This window comes from Coffea eugenioides, chromosome 4, assembly GCF_003713205.1.
Source record: "Coffea eugenioides isolate CCC68of chromosome 4, Ceug_1.0, whole genome shotgun sequence".
Taxonomy (NCBI): Eukaryota; Viridiplantae; Streptophyta; class Magnoliopsida; order Gentianales; family Rubiaceae; genus Coffea; species Coffea eugenioides.
The window spans coordinates 19,011,719-19,033,316 of record NC_040038.1 but is presented as its reverse complement, the minus strand read 5'-3'; the positions used below and the strand labels follow the sequence as shown (position 1 = coordinate 19,033,316).

The following is a 21,598-nucleotide window of genomic DNA, read 5'->3' as shown; positions in this document are numbered from 1 at the left end:
CGATTTATGTATAGAATTTTAAATTATTCTATCTCAATTCAACAAAAGCTAGTTAAAAGTTTGGTTTCATGGATAAACTTGTTAAATACATAAAACGAACTTTAAACTCATCAAAAACAAATAAATAAACTTAAACACTTCAGTGTCAATTCGATTAAATACATTTACACCCTATTCATATTACTCACATCCATCACATGAGCTGATGTTGTTGAGTCTTGTTCAATTCAGTCCAGTTACTGTAAATTTTTAATATACAATATATGTGAAATATTTTATTCATTTACACGTATTTTGATTACAACAATATGTAATACAAAATAATATAAAAGTGTACCAATCGAACTGAAGCGCACAGCCCCGCTACAGCACCAATACTTCCTGTCCCCCCCTCCCCCACCCCACGCCACCCCAAAACAATACACAACACACAGACACACATTGCGTACATAATTACGTACACGAGTTGTTTGTGCTAGCCAATTAAGAGCCTTGAGACCCGAGACACTAAATTCTTTGTCTTGGGTAACTAAAGTTTGCCGTTAAATAGCTAAACTGAGTGGCAAAATCCTTCGTGAATTGAGCCTAGGGAGTACTATATATGATACCTCTGCTCATTTGCTCTGCCTCATCTTCCTCTCTTCTCTGTAACTTTATCAAATGGGAATGAGGAAGAAGAAGCTTTGCTCAATCTTCATCCCACCATTTACAATACTAGTAGTACTAACTTGTGTATTCACGTTTTCATCAGCAGCAGCTGCTAATTACAGCATCACTTATGATCGACGCTCTTTGATTATCAATGGCCAGAGGAAGCTTCTCATTTCCGCCTCCATTCATTACCCCCGCAGCGTCCCAGCTGTCAGTATTGCTGCTAGTATTTCCTTCTGCATTTGTGCTTTTTCTGTAGTGAATAATTAGTAGTTGTCTTTGAAAATGATTAGGAACTGACTGCATAATTGTGGAATTTCTGATAGATGTGGCCAGGGCTGGTCCAGTTGGCGAAGGAAGGAGGCGTGGACGTCATTGAAACCTATGTCTTCTGGAATGGTCATGAGCTTTCGCCGAACAATGTTAGTTATTTCCCAGCACGATTGCGGTTGATTGATAGAAATGGCGTAATTTTGAGCTGTGTTTATTTGTATTGTTCTCTCTCTTTTTTTGGTGGGTATGGGATCTCCGCAATCACATTTGTGCTTTATACAGTGAACTTAGTGGTGGGCATTGGTTTGATTTGCAGTTGAATTGGTGGGATTGATTGTTGGACACCGACTTTCAATAATTGACAAAATTCATTGTGTTTTTGCACATGGTTGTCGTGTGTCTACATTTTTTATGTTAGCATATACATTGTCCAGTGCAATTGTGACTATAAATTGCCGAAACATTTTATCCCTTTTTTGCACATTTCGTACAAAAATGACATGTATGCCCTTCATAATTTAATAAGTAGCTCGAGTTTATTCATTCTTTGTAAGTTAAACTGCCTAATGCATGCCCTTTTCACTAATTATTTTCTAAACTATGTCTGCTGTGTGTGCATTGAGTTACACAGAATAAAAGAGATGGCATATGATGGCTAACTTGTAACTCTTGTCTTATTTTTGTTATGGCGAATTTGGAATTGGTCTTTTGCAGTACTACTTTGGAGGAAGGTATGATCTGGTAAAATTCTGCAAGATCGTTCAACAGGCTGGCATGTATATGATACTACGTATTGGTCCATTTGTCGCAGCAGAGTGGAACTTTGGGTATGCCAAAAGTTGACATTAAACTTTTTTTTCCCCTAAACCAAGCATTATATATTATCTGTGGGCAAGTAATGAAACCAAATATTATGCATTTCCTATGTTTAGATCCCACAAGTGGTCAAGTTAGAATATATATGTGTTCCTTGATAGTATAAGCATATTGAGAAATTCATGCGCATTATCTTTCTATTGTGAAAATGCTGATATAAAAGATTTTAACAATTACCCTGAATTGTACAGTGGAGTGCCTGTTTGGTTGCATTATGTGCCGGGCACTGTTTTCCGAACTGACAATGAACCTTTCAAGGTCTGTACTGGATCATCATAATTTAATCGACATATTAAACATCAAAGCACTGTTTATCTTATTCCTTTTACAAATGTTCATTGGCTGCTTTGAATTCCAGTACTACATGCAGAAGTTTATGACATATATAGTGAATTTGATGAAGCAAGAAAAGCTTTTTGCATCGCAGGGAGGGCCTATCATCTTAACCCAGGCAAGTAAATTGTTTTTCTATTAACTCTGCTTTGTTTAAATATGAAAAGGAGCTTTAATTTGTTTTATTATTTGAAACCTAGTGAACCTTCACATATCTTAGCTGCTGAAAATGATATTTTCTTTGGTTCATATAACTTTTCACTACTGTGGAGCTTTCAGTAAAATCATCTAAAGTGTTAAGCTGTTTGAGAGGCAAGTAAATTGTATTGTTGAAGAAATGGCTTCCAAATGTGCAGGCAGGATTTTTTAAACGGGGGCTAGACAGTGGTACTTTATAGTGCATAGAGGTGATGATTTGAACCTAGAATGACTTGCTGCAGTAGGATTTCTAGTTAACATTCTTAATGAAGTGGCGTCTAGCCCACTTCAAAAAGGATTTTCTCCCAGACGGCTCCTATTTTTGTCTTAAAATCTGCTGTCTCTGCTTCATGTTCTTAAATGTATCTATTCTGCTGAATAGTCACTAAATTTTTCCTGGAGTGCCAGTTTTAAGGTGGTATATAATTTCTTCTTCTTTAAGGAAGAGGGAACCTTTGGAATGTAATATTACTTGAGAGGACCAACATGAGTTTTGCCACAAAATTTTTTTGAAAAAAAAAAAAACTAAATGTATACAAATAGCGTAAATGATTATATTACATACTATCTGTTTAAGTGGCCCGCTGCATTTCAGTTTTCTTCAAGTTTCTCCTTTGCTACATGAAGTTCAAATTGGAAGATATCAACCATGAGGAATTGTTGTCATTTGTCAATTGCTGACTTTCATTTGCCAAGAAACTCTTCCTTTCCTCGTTCTCCTTTTCCAAAAGCATTTCAAAGTTAATAAATATTGTCCAGACAAATCGAACCACAAACCAACTAGCTGACCATAACAAATCCTGAAATTTTGTTATATACTTCAGCGCATATTTATAAACTCATGTGAATGCGAAGGAGAATTTGATTGTACTCTCAATTGCCATACTTATCCTGGTGAAAACTTGTGGGCTTTCATTTATATTCGTATGGAAGAGATGTGACAAAATGTTCGGATCATTGTGCAATGTCTTAATAAAAAACCTAGAGATTAGGACATACATTGATGAATGAGTACTTTTTCTTTAATCTTTTCGGTCCTGCTTGGTTGTGTATAAAGGGATTCAAATAACTGACCCAATTAAAGTATTGCCTTTCCGAATCTTAAATGACTGCAAGGCAATAAATGAGATATGTCTATTTGGTAAAAGAAAAAAGAGGTAAAAAGGGAAAATGGATTGTTAGAAAGTTCTATAAAACATGATATCAAAATGAGAAAGCTTTCCAGTTTCTCTGAACTTCTTCTTTTTTGTTCTTGGCGTAGTTTTCATAGTTCCAAAGGTTTCAGACAACTTTAACATACTATATGCGTTGGTAAAGCAATTTCCAAGTTTACTAACGATTATTGATTTATATGTCCTATATTTTCCTTCTCATTTCAGTGAAAAATGAACACAGCCACATAATGGCAGGAATTAAATGCCAAATATCATAGGAAGATTATAGCTGCATATTGCTTCCCTGTATCAAGGTTTGTCAAAGACAGAAAAGCCAAACCACCACCCAACTGAGTACCTAAACCATATTGTCTCCTAATTATAATCAACTTTTGTGCTGAAAATTGAGCACCATATTAGAAGCAGAATGAGTATTTAGCAAAAGCAAGCACATGCCCCTTGTCACCGTCTTATCACACAACCAACAGTCTTAGAGCACTAAGTCTTCCTCAACCAATCCCAAGCTCCCAGAAACCTTATCATTGCAAGAAAAATAACAGGCACAGAGTACTAAGAATCCCTGAGCCATGCCAAATTGGAGAGACCTCTCAGTTTTTCTTAGTTTAATTTCTACTAGCCCTGCTGCTTCTCAAGGTAGCTTCAGGTGGGTTATATACAGTGCGAAATATTCTTTCCATCCTCTCCTTACCTTTGTGAGAGATATCGCATCTAAAACCTATTTGAACTACTTTTTTTAACTTATTGTGCTTCAAGGATTGACAGTTGGGAACCTTTTGCAGTAGATGAACCCATAAGAGAAAACAGTTAGTGATGCATTGATCCAGCTAGGAATTTGTAAAGGAATGGATATTGTCTCATAGTATTCTCCACTTCTGCTTTTATGTCTGGAAAAAAGATATACATGCCTAGAATAAATGTCAAACTGGGATTTAGTTCTCTCTTCAGATTAAGGAAAAGCAATGTACATGAATATCTATGGTTCCATCCGGTTTTAGAAGCATATATGTTGATTCTTGCCTCAGCTGTCAGTCTTATTCCCAGTAACCATTGGCTTATCTTCATGGTGTAGGTGCCTGGGAACTTGACTGAAATTACTTGCTGTTTAATAAGATTCTTATAATAAATAAAGGGGCCCAAAGGTCACCAATTATGACATTAAATTCCACACTAGTCCTTGCCTTCACATTTTCCTACTTCCATGTGCAATCTGAAGGACATTAAAAGTGTGTTGAAAAAGTTGGAATTGCAAAAGAATATAGTCAGGAACTGCATAAAACTTCTCTGCTGTTTTATGTTTTGATCCTCCATTTCTTTAAACCAGAAGTACATTTACAACTTTGTGTCCTGCAGGTAGAAAATGAGTATGGTTACTATGAAGCAGCTTATGGAGAAGGAGGCAAAAGATATGCTTTGTGGGCTGCTAGAATGGCGAATTCTCAAAATACGAGTGTACCTTGGATGATGTGCCAGCAATTTGATGTTCCAGATCATGTGGTAAGCATGTCATTCTTGACCTCTTAAATAGATGGATGAATTCACTGTTAGTGTACTAGTTTTTATTTAGGCAATTGAAGTATGAGTGATGGTAGGACTTCAGCTACAGTGTCATTTGAGTAATAAAACTGACATGCATGGTCTATGGCACCACTCATACACCATGTAGTCTATCCAAGTACCACATCAATTTTGTTCCATTGTTTAGCATCGTCATGCACCAAAATTTTTCCATTCCCAGGCATTATTAGACCATGAGTAGTGGCTTTGGCTAGCTCACATAGTCAACAGGTTGGACCGTAGGCCATGCTCCACACAAGCATTTTAAACTCAAATGGAACTTCCACAAGATTAGGTTGTTAGAGAAATGCACAAAACAATGAGTCCAATATGTCCCTACAAGGTTAGGTAACGAAACCTTTCTCCAATCTCATATTCCACTTGAAAATTTGAGCTATTCATTCTTAGATTGACATGTAATAAATAGGAGGAATGAGGCTGGCTGATTTTAATTGGGTAAAATTCAAATTGCAAAGAAACATCCCTCTGACAATAAAACCATATCATGACAGTTCAAAGTAGATAAATCCACTTATCTCTTGATCCTTAAAGTGAATCTCCGTTCAATTTTATTACAATATTTTCTCCTTAGTTTGCTTAATGCAATGTGGATTCAGTTACATCATTTTCACCATGAATACCATTTTACTTAACTTCTCTGCAGATTGATACGTGTAATTCATTTTACTGTGATCAATTCAAACCAATCTCTCCAAACACGCCCAAAATTTGGACTGAAAATTGGCCTGGATGGTACAGTTTTACTTTTCTATTCTAATATACTAATTTTTCTATACTCATTTCAGTATAATCACATCTGTGTTCTTGTATACTGCCAGTGATCTTGGATATTTATGCCAGAAGCATGTATTTATAACTTTTCCTTTTTTTTTTGGATGGTTGTTCTTTTCTTCATTTCATACTTTATACAATTTTTATAGCACAAATAAAATCTTGACGCCATAAAACCATGATTTCAATAAAAGAAAAATCCGAACTAGTATCAGTATGTGTGTTTGGTGTTGGAAAAATCCTGTCAAATTAGGACGCTGCAAATTTTATCATTGTAAACATCCAGTTTTTTATAAGGTCTAAAAGTAAATGTTCCTTGGATGTTCTCTTTTCATGAAAACATAATAGTGCAGAGCAATATTGACAAGATAGAGAAAAGCACGAGCTTTTTTACTTATTTGGCAGTATTCCTATTAACCACCATTCTTTTCCCCTTCCACCTCATAGAGAAGAGCAGACTTTTGAGTTTCTAATATTGTCCAAGATGTTATTGAGCAAGACATACATCTATACCTTGACCATTATGTATTTCATCTTTTGAATTTCCTTTCATCACTTTTGGATTGATTCCACAGGCTCTAGGTCAAAAGGTTGGATGGAAAATCACTTTGATGATGAACCTGCACTAAAGGATAATCAGGAGCTCCAAATGTTGTTATTACATCCTCTTTTATAAGTATCCACTATATTTTGTCACATGATACCTTGTGGGTTCTTGAAGGATGCAATTAGATACACTATGTCTACCTTGAGAGTATCTAATGTTGGGTGGTTTCCTGTGTTGGGAAATAGAGCGATCATAAGCCGCCTACGGTGGGCCCATTTGGTTAGTGTCCTTGACTTTTTTGTCCCATGACATGTGGTGGGTTCTTAAACAAAATGCAAGTGAATAGACCAAGTCTAGCTCGAGAGCGTATCTGCTTATATGAGGATAGAGTGGTTATAAGCGGCCTACTTTGCCCCATAATAATAACTTGAAATTAACCTCTTATAAACAAGGAATTGGGTTCCTGTAGTACATCAGAGAGCATACGTGTTGACCAACATAATTCAAACTTCATGCTTGTCTGTTTAAAAACAGATAGAAAGACCCTTGCAAGGCTATGATTGTCATATAAAGATTTTTTAGTGATTGTTGTCAAATAATTGTTTACCTGTAATAGTTATCAATGGACATGAAGTTGCCTTTCTTATACATGAACTTGGGCTTGACGTGCAGCATATCCATATTCTTGTTATAATCACCATATCTAACCATTTACGCCAACATATCATCTTTGCAGCATAATGTTTTTGGCATTGGCTTTCAATTCTTTTAGAGCCTATAATTTGCCCATCTGCTTGGAACTAGAAGGTTTCCAGTATTCAATATAACACACCAGATACACAGAGTGAGATAAAAAAGACAATAGATCTTTATGTCTACAACAACCGCTTTTGACTTATGCAAACTGTAACCATCATCTTCTGCATTCTTCTCAAATAATCTTCTGTATCTATTTCAAAACCATCGCATTAATTGACTTTGAAGTGGGCTCTACTTTCAAGATTTCCTCTAAGCTATTGGTCTTCTAGTATCCATTGCTTATTTGGATATTTTTCTTGGTAGTTATTGTCCAAGAGAATGTGCACATAAGTGCATGTGTGCTAATGGGAAAAAAGTCTCCCTGCTTATCAACTGAAAATTTGGTCATTGACTTAATTCGATTGGGTTATTTCTGATGTTTTTCCATTTTGGATAAATTGAAAGGGGCTAGCTTTTGTCTCCTCCCGCTTCATGTAAGGATTATCACTGGTATTTGTACGCGATAAAATTTCAAGTATGCAAAACGATAAGGAAAAATACACGACAAATATGCAATATATAAATTTAGAAAAATATGTGAGTACAGTCTCTGGAATTTTCTCGAGTTTTTAGAGAGTTCCCTTTGATTCTTCCCTTCGAACGCTAATCCAAGGGCTTTGTAGCTTGTTCTTAGATCGACCACTAATTCTTTCAAATCTTGATATGGAAGATTTGAAGAATCTAGAAAATATTTGAAGACTCAAGTCTTGATATATGGAAGACTTGAAGAGCTTGACGATCCAAACTTTTGTAGCTTGGAGCTTCAATACTTGAGCGTATGAGATGCCTCTTTGATGTCCCTCGACTTGGTAGAGGGACTCCTATTTATAGTTGTGGTATGAGGTAGAGGTTGAAAACATGTATACCACTCTACTTTTCCGGCAAGACATGCAGTCATATTAGGACTGTGCCAGTTAAATATTATCTCTTCATTTTGTATTTATTAACAAAGAGATAATACTTAAGAAATATTCCCTTGATTGGCCAGACTTGTAGGGACATATTACATGGTGCCATTTGATTGGATAAGCTATTGCAGTATATAAAACATCTACATGGATTAAATAACTCTAGATATTATTTCTGTAATAAAGAAATAATTATTTAGATATTTATCCATAATTTTGCCAAATCACATAGACATGTGACGTGGCATAATTTAATTGGCAGCAGTATCCTGGCGATTTTAAGTGGCCGCAACACCTCATCTCAGCACGTGGAGAGACATAATTGGCTACTGAATAGCCAAGTTTCCAAGTGTGCATGACATATGGCCACACTCAATTGAATAAAACTAAGCCGTAGAAATGACTTATAGACCAACGGTAATTTTTAGAATTTAATTAAAATTCCATTGTCTACAGTATAAAATGACTACCAGTTGCAATATCTTGTCCTTGACACAGAAAAACATTTTTTAAAGTCATGCAATTTTCTCATTGATCATGCACTCCATTCTTTTCAAAGGTTCAAGACATTTGGGTCCAGAGATCCACACAGGCCTGTGGAAGATGTTGCTTATTCTGTTGCCCGCTTTTTCCAGAAAGGAGGAAGCTTGCATAACTATTACATGGTACTCTCTTAAGCTGAGAATTTGGTCATTTTTTTAGTATATGGGCGTGTTTTCTTTAGTAATTCCTCCTTTACAAAGTGGTAAAATGTGGAGCTCAGAATAATAGATAAAAGCCATTCTGTCTCGTCTTCTACACCTATTCCAGTTTCATGATTTTCTTTTCCTGCAGTACCATGGTGGGACAAACTTTGGCCGGACTTCAGGGGGCCCATTCATAACCACTAGTTACGATTACGATGCACCCATTGACGAATATGGTGAGCATGTGTTTCTGGCTGATAAAGACAAACTACAAATGCTTGGACTTGTGAAAGCTCATAGATCAAATGTGAAATAGCATTACAGATTGACTTGATAGATTCTCACATGGATTCCAGGGCTAGCAAGGCTTCCAAAGTGGGGACATCTTAAAGATCTTCATAAAGCTATAAAATTATGCGAGAATGTTTTGCTGGGCAGTGAACCATCATTGCTGTCACTGGGTCCTTTGCAGGAGGTAACTGTTGTCCTTTTTGATCCTTTACTCTTCTATGCCCATATTGTGAGTTTTCTTTTGGCAATCAGCCCAATTGCACTTGGTACTCTATTTGTCTGATAATTGGTACTTGATTTCTCTAGCTATATCACCTGTTTGTCGAATAATAGTTATTGCACTGATTGTTTTTTAGCATCAGAAATTCCAAATGATTCTGAAACTTATAGGCAATGTAGACTTGGTTTAGTTTCGGGATATATAACTCTTGAGCTGCAAATTCAAACACTCAAGTCCCACATCTTCTGAAAGCTTCATTAAAACCATGAAGAGACACAGCTAATGCCTCGAGCTTACTTCTTTTCATATTTGTTTGCTGTTTTTGGTGCAGAATTCCTGTAAAGATTTTAATCTAGTTGAATTTGTACTTTCATGATTCTTTGGTGGTATCATGTAAAACCATAGTCTTTGGAAAAAAATTGAGCAAGGCAACTGCCCGGCAATCTGTTGTCAATCATTCATTTTCTAAACACAAAGTATTTCTTCCAGTGGTGGACAAAAGAAAAAAGAGGAAGAACAGGAAAAAGAAAAAAATATGATTTTGGTAAGTGTGCAACTTGAGAACGACTCTGCTATATCTATAAAAACTGCCAAGGGAATGAAGCTGATTTTCCAATTGCAAATACTCTTTCTTTAGCTATTATATCTGTTGAGCTATTATGTCCTCAGTGTTCTACAAACTGGTGCCACTCATAACTCTTAACCTTTTCCTGACAAGAGAATTCATAGCAATGAAAATGGTGGCTTGACATATCTTGTCATGGTTTAACTTGAAGATTTAAGCGGAAATTGTATCTATGCTTTTTCCTATTTTGTATCTTTTGAAAAACTTTTCCTAAAGAAAATCGAACAGAGTTAAAGTGAAGGTGACTCCAAATTTTCTGTGCACTCTCGAAAGTCTTGTCTTCTTTGCACACATTCGACTACAAGAGGGGATTTTTCTTTGGCTAAATGCAATGTTTGTGACTAAGCATTGATTCTTCTGTTTAGCTGTTGCTTAATCACTGAAATGCCAACTGAATATCCACATTCATTTAGGCTGATGTATACGAAGACATGTCTGGAAATTGTGCTGCATTCATTTCCAATATGGATGATAAAAATGACAAAACGGTACAGTTCCGAAACAAGTCATATTACCTGCCTGCATGGTCAGTTAGCATACTGCCAGACTGCAAAAATGTTGTGTTCAACACTGCAAAGGTAAGTTTTTTAATAGAAGCTTGATATTTTAATGTTTCGGGAGATTTATTGTTTCATGCATTATAAATTACATAAATTCTGCTGAATAATAAGAAATTTGTGTAGCACTTTTGACATTGATTGAAAGAAGTTCCAATAATGTCAATTTGGTTGAATTCATCTGGCTCTCTTATCAAAATATTCTGATATATGCCACTTGAGTTAATCTTTCCCCATCTGAAATGTCAAATATTCACATTTCATCATTTTGTCTTGTATGTTATCATGAGCAGTAAAATGTAGTGCGAGAAAGATGATGCTTAAATTGTACTTGCTGTTCTTATATGCTTGCAAGGAAACAAGTGAAGGAGTGCACTAAATACCAACTAAAAGAACGACAGACCTTATTTTCTCATACTAGTTATCCTGACTCCCCGACAGCTGTTGGTCATGCTGTAAATGATTCGTTGATGATGAAACATATATGAAGCAATCTTTCTTCAAAGCCTCTGTTACCTGCCAATTGGAATGTTCAACCATTTATCATTCAGAGACAACATGAACTATAGAAACAGTTATAGCTACTGCAGAAAGGGTCTAGTTTTCTGCATTTTGATTCTGTTCTCTGGTAAAGAGACATTCAATATATTGTACCACAACCTGATCTATGAACGTGAGATGGTTAAAAAAGGAGTGAGATATTTCATAATGTATGTGCTTATAATACTTACACACATGTGGACTCTAAACCTTTTTCTTTTATTGACGTGTGCCAAACAAGTCTAATATTGTAACGAGTGGCAGTGAGATTTCAACTAAGGAGTTCTGTCGGCTGTAGGATCATATGTAAACGAGCTCATCCAATAACTTAAGTTGTCAAGAGGAATGTGATTCTCCTTTTATTTACCAAATGTGACAAAATGTATTACCTTTACCACGATAAAAGATGTTGATTTAGTTGATATCCCACAAGGAAAACTTTTTCTGTCTTTTAACTTGAAAACTGGGCTGTCGTTTAATTTTCTACTCCTTTCTTCTCTTTGCATTAGGTTGGATACCAAACTTCTGTAGTTGAGATGGTCCCATCAAACTTTACGTCATCAACATTATCACCAAATAGGGACTTAAAAGGTGTTACATGGGAAGTGTACCAGGAGAAAGCCATGATATGGGGCCAAGCTGATTTCACTAACAATGGCTTTGTTGATCACATTAACACCACTAAAGATACAACAGACTACCTCTGGTATACCACAAGGTTGGTCACACTTCAGAGATATTATGATAATTTCATTCATATTTTGCATTACATTGTGCAAGTGTGCCTGAATGCTATTATTATGCCTCTATTCTCTGCTATTATATTCGATTGGTTAATAAGGAACTTGTTTTAGACTGGAAAGTCTAGCCTCAAACACCCAATTTGCTTTCCTGTGGTTTATTTTTTATATACATTTCAACCACAGTTATGTGTATTGGCAGATCAAGTTTGCTAATTTTTCCATGAATTCATGTCCTTTTTTTAATCGCAAGTTTGGTAGTATAGTAAATTTCTTACATGTGAACTGGACACTGTGTACAACATTTTAAAAGCAAATTGAAGGATTTGAATATGAAATAGGATACTCAAGTCACATATGAATTTTACTGCAGATTACACTAGTGCTTCAGTCAATGAGTGGTGGTGAATCTTCCAGATTTGCTTTTGGGGCTTCTAAATTTCTTCTTTGGTTTTTAGTGATTTGTTGCTCCTACCACTTCACAACTAGACTTTTTTAAGCATATAACTCAAGCGTATCTAATCTTCTATTTATGACATGAGGTTTGGTAATCATCAACTTTTCCAACTGGATAGATGTTTGCTAATTTGATTTCACTTTTGAGATTCATTTACCTGTCTAATTTCATGATAGTTTTGTGACACAAGAATAAATATATTCTGTGTTGTGGTTAAAATTGTTGAATAGTGTACAGTTACATGCAATGTGCCAACATAACCAAAATTTAGCAAGCTTTTTAGTTTATTAAATGTTGGACGTTTTCATTCATAACCCGTCTGTGTCTTTTTAGTAAATTCATTTAGTTATTTATTAATTAATTCTTTTGGTCCTGACTATGGCATATTATGTACTTGAGTGCTCTTGACTGTGGCGAAGTTTCTCAAATCTACTGAGAGATGCCTGGCTAACTTATGTATTCTTGAAACATGTAAGTTATAATCAAAACAGCAGCATTTCAATTAACAAATGGTGAAAAATTCATGACTTTGTTTGCTTCTAAATGATTAAGGGTACCTTTTGTTGACGATCATGTCATGTCTTTTCCTTTTGACAGTTTCCTTGTTGATGAAAATGAAGATTGCTTGAGAAATGGAAGCAGTGCAATGCTTTTAGTTGAATCCAAGGGTCATGCACTCCATGCTTTTGTTAATGAGAAACTTCAAGGTTTTACTGCATCATAATTTTTCTGTTTAGTTCAAAATGAGCTAGCAATTAGGTTAATTGCAAGTTAGGATGACCATCTAGTGCATCGTTTCAAGTTATTGCTGCTTTGCCAAGTATATGCCAATCAGCGAATGATTCATAAAAACTGAATGGGCAGTTTTTGATCTGTGCAGATGGTTCTTTTTAAGATTGAACTCATTATTTGAATGTTGTTCTTCAGCTACTGGTACAGGAAACGGAACAGTATCCACCTTTAAGTTTATGAGCCCCATAATTCTCAAGGCAGGAAAGAATGATATTGCTATATTGAGCATGACAGTCGGGCTACAAGTAAGTTGTTTGGCATGTGGCATGTATTTATCAGCATAGTTACTTGGTAGTGGATTAGCTTAATAAGTTGCTAGTTTCCTGTATGTGCAAATATGATGTCATTTAATGAAAATTGCTTTGCTTATTAGCACAACAAAGTCTCGTGTGTTCACTTGCATTGTTAACTACTTGGTCCTCAATGAGCATTAGAGTTGCTACATGCCTGCATGAGCAGCCAGGGTACGAGTTAATAAAATAATGGTCTGCTTATCAAAGCCATAAAAATGGAATTGCTGGGATATGATATGTAGTTCACTTAAGTTCCTCTTAAGAAATGGTGTCAAGAATAGAAGTCTTTTTTTTCCTTTTTAGGAAAAATTTTTTAAGCAAGGGAGGGAAGGGCGACTTGAACCTAGCACCTCTAAATCTTGGGGCCTCAACCTTAGCCACTAGACCAAGGCCTCCTCAGCTAGAAGTCACATTTTCAATGTCAGACTTAACAAAGTTGACTAGAACATTGAGATCTGGGTTTGCCACCAAGAACTTTTATAAAGGTTCATAATCTTAAGAATGGTGCTTAAATTTGCTACTATCTAAGCAGCAATGCACTGAAGGGATGACAATGTATGTTCTTCACTTCCAATCCCTTTTAGAAAGAGAACAATCTTCAATTGTGAACTGGGAATCCCAAAACTTTACCACTACATGACCTGGTACATGATCTTGTAATCTCAGGGTGTGTTGTACAGTAGTTTTGCATGTAGTGTATGGTATTCTTAGTCAACTCATGATGGCTTTCATTACTCTAGTAGGAGTTACAATTTTGATAAGATGCCTAGACTAAACTGCTCCTGGGAAAGCTGTTTCCTTTCATTTGCATGTACACAATAAGCCATGTACTCTGTCAAATCTACCTAACATGTGTTATCTATGAATGATGTGGAAGACGTCTGCTTGTTAAACAATTAAAGAATAGGGCGCTTAGGGACTAGTCAAAAGCGGGAAAAGTCTGGCCAATTGACTATGGAGCTTTGAGATACCGGCTTGATGCATGTACATCATTGTTACTTTTCCAGCACAGAAGCACTTCATTTTGGTCTGAAAGATACATAAAAGAAAATTGGAAAATCAAATAAGCTATTCATAGATTTTCTCAAAATCAGATTACTGACATCAATGTGCCTTTTACTTCATTTCTTTGCAGTAATATTTGAACATTTTGTGCTAAAAATGAGTTATCCTAATCTTTCCTTGTGTAATTGGAAGTCAAAATCAGGTACATATTAGTTGCTATACAGAAACATGCTTTCCCATGTAAAAGTGGTCTAATATAATTCATCTTGATTTTGTGCAAGGTGTAATTTTTTTTTTATTATATGGTATTACAATGAGCAGACATTTTGACAGTGGAAAGTGACATTTTAAATGTTATAAAAGACAGCTATCTCTAGGATAACTTACTGATCCAGACGAACTGCTAGTCACATATCTATTGGGTGGTATTGATTCATTTTAACAGTCGCAATTCTTATTTTGATGTCGCATTCGCTTTATAGAATGCAGGACCTTTCTATGACTGGGTTGGAGCTGGTCCAAGCAGCGTGAAAATTCTGGGGCTTAAGAATGGAACTCTAGATTTGTCTAGATATACGTGGGCCCATAAGGTATTGCATTTCTATCGGGAAAGACGAGGCCTCCAGTATAATTCTTTGTTATTTCTGATTATTTGTTTTATCTTCTACAAACACTTTTCTTTCGACGATATTTATTTGTTATACTCTCATAATTACTCTAGGGTAACAAATAACAATATTTATTTTCTATACTCTCATAGTTACTCTGGGGTAATTATGTAATTTTTACTTCTTTTTGATGGATATTTTCTGTCACTGGAAGCCCTTTTCTTGGCGGATGGCTTGGAATAATTTGATTAGATTATTTACACTAGTTATGGCATTATAGGACTATAAGATATCAGGATTTTGATTCTTTAGTGTAACTTTTAGTTAAGAATGTAAAACTGCGCTGCCTTTAGTGTTCCTTTCTGCCTATTGTCCTTATTCTAATGTCTTTCTTTTCTCTGGACTTAGCTAGTTCCTTGTGGTTAGTCATCTTTTATGGTTAAAGAGACCACTTTTCTTTTCGTCTTTTAGTTTGATTTTGTCCTTTCCTTTGTTAAGTGTTGCTTCCATGCATACATATTTAACAATTCATGAGCACGTTGTCTCTAGCCCTGAAAAAAATGACCCCTCCTTCAGAATCCAAATGTATTTTGACTCTATATGAGCGAGTTGTTGCTTGATGAATAAGTCAATGGATTAATAAATTGTATAATTGAAACTTAGATAAATATGAGGATTCAGACAAGAGTTTAAGTAGTAATCATGGAATTTGATAAAAAAAAAGTAACTTCTATTTTTTTTTTTTCTTGGAGAATTTTCGGAATATTTTATCATGATTGTCTTATGATGTTTTCAGATTGGATTGCAAGGAGAACATCTAAAGGTATACCAGGGAGATGGTTTGAACAGTTCAAACTGGGTATCCACTACAGAACCACCAAAAGAACAACCCCTGACATGGTACAAGGTATAAGCTAAACGATATGTGACAGAACATGATTTGAACAATTTTTTCTGCTCAAACACATTTGAGTTTCGTGAAATTCCTATTTCACTTAAAAACTTCTGTCAGCTTTCTGATAGAATTTGAAGAAATGTTAATTTATTAAATCATTATATAAAATGGTTGGTGGGATAAAACCAAAGCCCAACATTACCTAAGTAAAGATTTCTTTTCAGATGTGCGCCACTTCTGTATCAAGTGAAACAAGATGTCATCAAACTTGATCCAATTTTATTTGCTTCATGTAATTAAAAATAACTTAGTAGACTTTTTCCAAATCATCAAAATTCCCCTAACACCTTTTCAATTTTAAGTTTGTGGTTACTTTTTAGCTTATTAACTTCTTGAAATTTGCTTTCTCTAGGTACACAGTTTTGTGTTTAAGATATTTTCTCTTACAGATTGTAGAATGTACCATTTATTGGCGTTTGTCTTTAAAAACAAGAATCCAAAGGACCTATTGGGTAATAAAAGCTTATATTTTGGACAAAAAGCAAAGTAAATCTTGAAAACTTAATTATGAATTATTTTTTTCTATACTGAGTATCAAATAGGGAAAAATTATCTTATGTGGTCCTTCAGATTGTAGTGGACTCTCCTCCTGGAAATGAGCCTGTTGGACTTGACGTGCTTCACATGGGTAAAGGTTTGGCTTGGTTGAATGGAGAAGAAATTGGCAGATACTGGCCTAGGAAAAGCTCTAAACACGAAGAGTGTGTCCTTTACTGCAACTATAGAGGCAAATTTAGTCCCAACAAGTGCAGCACTGGATGTGGAGAACCAACACAAAGATGGTAAGTTCTGTGGCGAACTCATTGAACACTGATGGTGTCTGACTATGGGAGTATCTGTATCTTTTTCATTGATTAAATTGTAGTTGGCTATTGATGTTTGCGTGTTATCTTCGGCTCATTTGTTGCCAGCAGCCAAAGCTTTATATTAGTTGAGTTGGAAGCAATTGTTTGATTGTTACTTTACTAAATATACAATACTTATGAATCCAAAGGTATCTAATTCCCCCTTTATAAACTCACAAACATACCAATCCTCCTCCCACAAAAATAAGAAAAGAAATAAAGAAAAACAAAGGCAGGAAAAGGGAAAATAAAGGATGTTTTGTGGTTAAGGGCAGCTTACTGGCCAGAGAAGACATTGCCCTGATGGAATTCTGTTAAAGATGCACCTGCTTGACAAACTTTGGGGTTTCCTCGAGTCAAAATGAATCGGCTATTGCTTGTCCTGAAACTTTATGCTTATACTACACCAGACTATTGGTGCTAATGTTATTCAATAAAGTCTTTATTTTATGTTGTTAATGTCCTGAACTTCGATCTGGAGTAAAATTGCTGATTATGTCATAGCATTTAGACTTCTGTGTTACATTTAAAGAATTGAGACTAGTTTTGTTTCATGTTCCTTTTGTCTGCGTGTTACATTCTATTCTGAAGTAGAAGTTCCATTCTTCCTTGTAAGGTACCATATTCCAAGGTCCTGGTTCAAGCCATCAGGAAATGTCTTGGTGATCTTTGAGGAGAAGGGCGGGGATCCTACTCAAATTAGATTCTTCCAACGAAAAATTTCAGTTGTCTGTGCTCATGTTTCAGAGGATCATCCTTCATTTGACCTCAATTACTTTCAGAAGGCTGGAAATGAAAACCTCACAAATAAAGCAACAGTTCAGTTGGTTTGTCCTATGAATGCTCGCATTTCAGCTGTGAAATTTGCAAGCTTTGGAACACCTACAGGGAATTGTGGATCCTATGCCAAGGGAGACTGTCATGATGCTAATTCAGCTTCATTCATCGAAAAGGTACGAGTAAAAAGAGTCGCCATAGCTTTTATTGTTTAGAGTTCTAGTGCAAGTTGCTTCTATAGGCATCTGTCTTTCTTAACAGCTGAATTAAATGGAGTCATCAAGAATATAGGTTTAAAGAGTTGATCAGCCATTTTGACCAGAAAGTTTAGTTGAATGATCAAAAGCCGGACATTTTAATGGTTTAGTAACTATTGATTCTATTTGCTCTTTGAAACTTGAAGAATTGCAGATGTGTTCTATTTGACACTTAGTGGATTTTGGTGATCAGGTTTGCTTGCACAGAAACGACTGTGTTTTGGAAGTCGGGAAAGGAAATTTTAACACCGGATTGTGTCCTGGAAGGGCAAAAAGACTTGCTGTTGAAGTAGTTTGTAGCTGAAATTTCCTAATCCAGTGACATTGCTGGAAATCAGTTACAAATGAATTCATCAATTGTGCCATTTCATGAAGATGTTTGTGTTGAAGTTGACAGTTTTGCCCAACAAAAAAGTGGCTCTAATCACTTCTTCTAGCAGTCCAATTTCTACAAATTCAGATGCAATCATTTTTCGTTGGTCAAAAATCGAACACTACTTTTCCATCGAACCTGATCTTTCTTGCAAATTTCCATCTAAAGTCAAGGTATCCAGTTTAAATTCCCATCCTCGGCTACTTCGGAGACTGGAAAATGAATTCTCTTCGCTTCTTACCGCAAAATTGAAAAAAGAATAAAAAAAGAAAAAAGAAAGGCTTAACTTTTTGTTATTCTCCTCGATACTTAAACCGAAAAATATAAGGTAAAGACGCTATAGATGGGATAAATAGTTTAGATCTAATAGCTTACGGGTGGTGAGTTTCATACATTTTTTCCTTTTTTTTTTGAATTTTTGGTGTGTTTTCAGTGTATTGAATACATATCCATCAGAAACGTTAAGATTAGAGTTGCAAACGAATCGAGCCGCTCGCGAGCGGCTCGAGTCAAGCTCGATCAATATTGAGTTCGAGTCAAGTTCAAGCTGACTCGAGTCGAAATCGAGTTCAAAATATTAAGCTCGTTACTCGCGAGCTCGAGTATATATATATATATATATATATATATATATTATATATATATATTATTTTAAGTATATATATATATTTTTTATTTTAAGTATATATATTTTTATATTTTTAATTTTAATAGTAAAATTACATTTTTTTTTTTTTTAAATAAAAGGGGAGAACCCCCCAAATTTTATTCAACAGCAACAAAATCATACGACGAAGGAAGCAAACCCTCCCTTCAACACATGCCAGAAAAATAAGAAAATACCTAACAACTAACGTTTCGAATATATGGATAGCCCATTGCATCCAAGTTAATCAACGACCGAGCCCTACTTGGAAGCAGATGATGAGATTGGAAAGTAACAAATGGACTCTCCAAAGATAAAGCCGCTAGGCTGTCTGCCACAGCATTCGCCTCACGATAGATATGCGTAATGGTCCCCTGCACCTTACCTAACAACAACCGAATCTGGCTTAAAATGCTACACAACGGCCACTTACCAATCGATTGACTAGTAACCAGCCGGGCCAACACTAGAGAATCTACTTCTACTAAAATATCTGACAACCCTGTCCCAACACACCACTGTAGACCAGTTAACAACGCTAACCCTTCCGCATGTACCACCTCACATTCCCCAAACTCCTTATAAAAAGCACCAAGCATCTTCCCTTCAAAATCCCGTACCACTCCTCCGCCTTTCGCCAACCCATTTGACACACTTGCGTCGGTGTTCAGCTTGACTGCCCCTCGAGGAGGCTTCCTCCAAGATATAGCTTGCGGACAGAAAGATTTATGTGGTTTGAGCTGAAAATACCGTGCAAAGTAGGTATCCGTATCCCCCTCCAACTGAGACCTTTTCAACATACGCGCAGCCCCCAGAGCAACCAACCACCCATTGATGTCTGAAATAACTTTAAAGCAAGCCGAGGCACGAAACAGTGGCACTCCCAAATATCTCACAGGCCAAGATTGCCCTTGAAACCCCGTAGCTTGTTGAATTAAAGTGATGGTATCCGAAGGAATCTTCGACGAACACAGAAACCTACTCTTGGCAAGATTTATTTTTTGGCCAGAAAGAATTTCATACTCTCGCAACAAGGACGACACAGCTTGCAGACAGTCAACCGATGCCCGTGTGAAGATAACCATGTCATCAGCAAACGCAAGAAACGGGACCAGCCCCCCCTTACTCAAAAATCTAAACCTCGGAGTGTTAGCAACCAGCTGCTGAAGTCTCCGTCCAAGGAATTCCGATACAAAAAGGAAAAGAGTAGAAGATAGAGGATCCCCCTGACGTACCCCTCTAGTCGATTTGAAAAAACTCGTGAGCTCCCCATTAACCAATACAGAAAACCACACGTTGGATATTAACCGAAAAACCAGATCTACCACACCTTCCTTAAAGCCAAATTCACGAAGCATGTACAAAAGAAACCCCCATTCCACCCTGTCATAGGCCTTCTCCATATCCAATTTCAAAATTACATTAGGATGACGCAATTTCTTGTCCAAATCCAGAATTAATTCCTGAGCGAGGAGGACATTATCCTGTATCCCCCTGCCCGGTATAAATCCAGTCTGAAACTCCAAAATCAACTTAGGAAGGAGTGTATTAATGCGGGTAGACAAAATTTTCGAGATGATCTTCGAACTAACGTTAGATAAGCTTATTGGTCGAAAATCTTTCCACTCACATGCACCCTCCTTCTTAGGCAGTAATGTGATCGTGGTACTTGAAAATCCGCGGGGCATCGAGGCACCAGCGAAGAAATCCTGCACCGCATCCATGAAGTCGTCCTTGATACACTCCCAGCAACTTTGATAAAAACCCCCTCCAAACCCATCGGGTCCCGCAGCACTCTGAGAGTCCAACGAGCATATAACCGTGTGAACTTCTTCTACCGATGGAGACTTCAGCAACATATCGTTCTCTTCTGGCGTAAGTTTCGGCAGCTCAAGTGACGGCCTGATGCCAGAACCTGCAGCGCGGTCTGCTGTGAACAACGTGGAGAAAAAATCACTTGCTGACAGCTTAATATCCTCTATACTATCAAACCAACTGTCGCCACTTCCCCTGATGCGTGCAATAAAATTACAACTGCGTTTTTGCTTAACTGCTGCGTGGAAAAAAGAGGTATTAGCGTCACCCTCTTTGATCCATTTAATCGCAGCCTTTTGTCTCCAAAATTCACATTCCAATTCTAGCTCCCGAGAATGAAGTGCCCTAGCCTCGTGAACTGCCGTCCTAGACACCGTATCCCGATTCTGATCATACAAAATTTCCTTGGCCAATAAATTGTCTGCTGCCTGTTTGACCCTTTGAGAGACATTCCCGAAAACCTCCACATTCCATCGAGATAAAGCTCTTTTAACCACCTGTAACTTATTAAAGAATTTCTGCATTCCCACTCCAGAAACAGACTGAGACCACGCCAACTTGACTATTTGTTGAAAACTGGAGTGACCGCGCCAGACATTGAGGAACCGGAATGATGATCGCCTTGTCGATGTACTACCCCCCTTGACTAGCAACGGACAATGATCAGACCGCCCCCGTTGAAGATGAGCTACTCTAGTCATCTCAACATCTGCGAGCCAGGCGGCATTAACAACCGCTCGATCCAGCCGCTGCCACATGCGACCATTGGTCCATGTGTAAGCAGACCCATCGAATTGAACTGGAAATAAGCCACTGCGATGTAAAGCTGAGTTAAATTCTTCCAAATCTCGCATATTCGGAGAAGATCCTCCAATCCTTTCCTCCGCGCAAGTAATAACGTTGTAGTCTCCTTCAGCAATCCACGGTAGAGTAACGGACATGGAAAAATGCTCCAAAGCCTCCCATAGCCTTCTCCTACCAATTCTGTTACACTTCGCGTAGACAGCTGAA

General features: G+C 36.7%; 1 protein-coding gene across 1 annotated transcript; it reads left to right on the top strand.

Moving 5' to 3' along the window:
* The first annotated feature begins 484 nt into the window (after window positions 1–484).
* Window positions 485–18,263, top strand: LOC113768107 (beta-galactosidase 10). Its single transcript, XM_027312349.1, has 19 exons — window positions 485–861; window positions 978–1,073; window positions 1,639–1,751; window positions 1,992–2,058; window positions 2,159–2,251; window positions 4,857–5,000; window positions 5,725–5,813; window positions 8,665–8,770; window positions 8,940–9,027; window positions 9,148–9,266; window positions 10,341–10,505; window positions 11,534–11,742; window positions 12,819–12,928; window positions 13,149–13,258; window positions 14,794–14,901; window positions 15,716–15,826; window positions 16,445–16,656; window positions 17,336–17,672; window positions 17,947–18,263. The coding sequence occupies exons 1-19, from the start codon at window positions 661–663 to the stop codon at window positions 18,055–18,057; spliced, it is 2,589 nt and encodes an 862-aa protein (XP_027168150.1). The 5' UTR covers window positions 485–660; the 3' UTR covers window positions 18,058–18,263.
* Window positions 18,264–21,598: the final 3,335 nt, after the last annotated feature.

Coding starts and splice junctions, on each gene's coding strand:
- LOC113768107 (XM_027312349.1), top strand. CDS start 661: ATGGGAATGAGGAAGAAGAAGCTTTGCTCAATCTTCATCCCACCATTT. Junction 9,028..9,147: donor TGCACCCATTGACGAATATG/GTGAGCATGTGT, acceptor CATGGATTCCAG/GGCTAGCAAGGCTTCCAAAG. Junction 16,657..17,335: donor GGAGAACCAACACAAAGATG/GTAAGTTCTGTG, acceptor CTTCCTTGTAAG/GTACCATATTCCAAGGTCCT.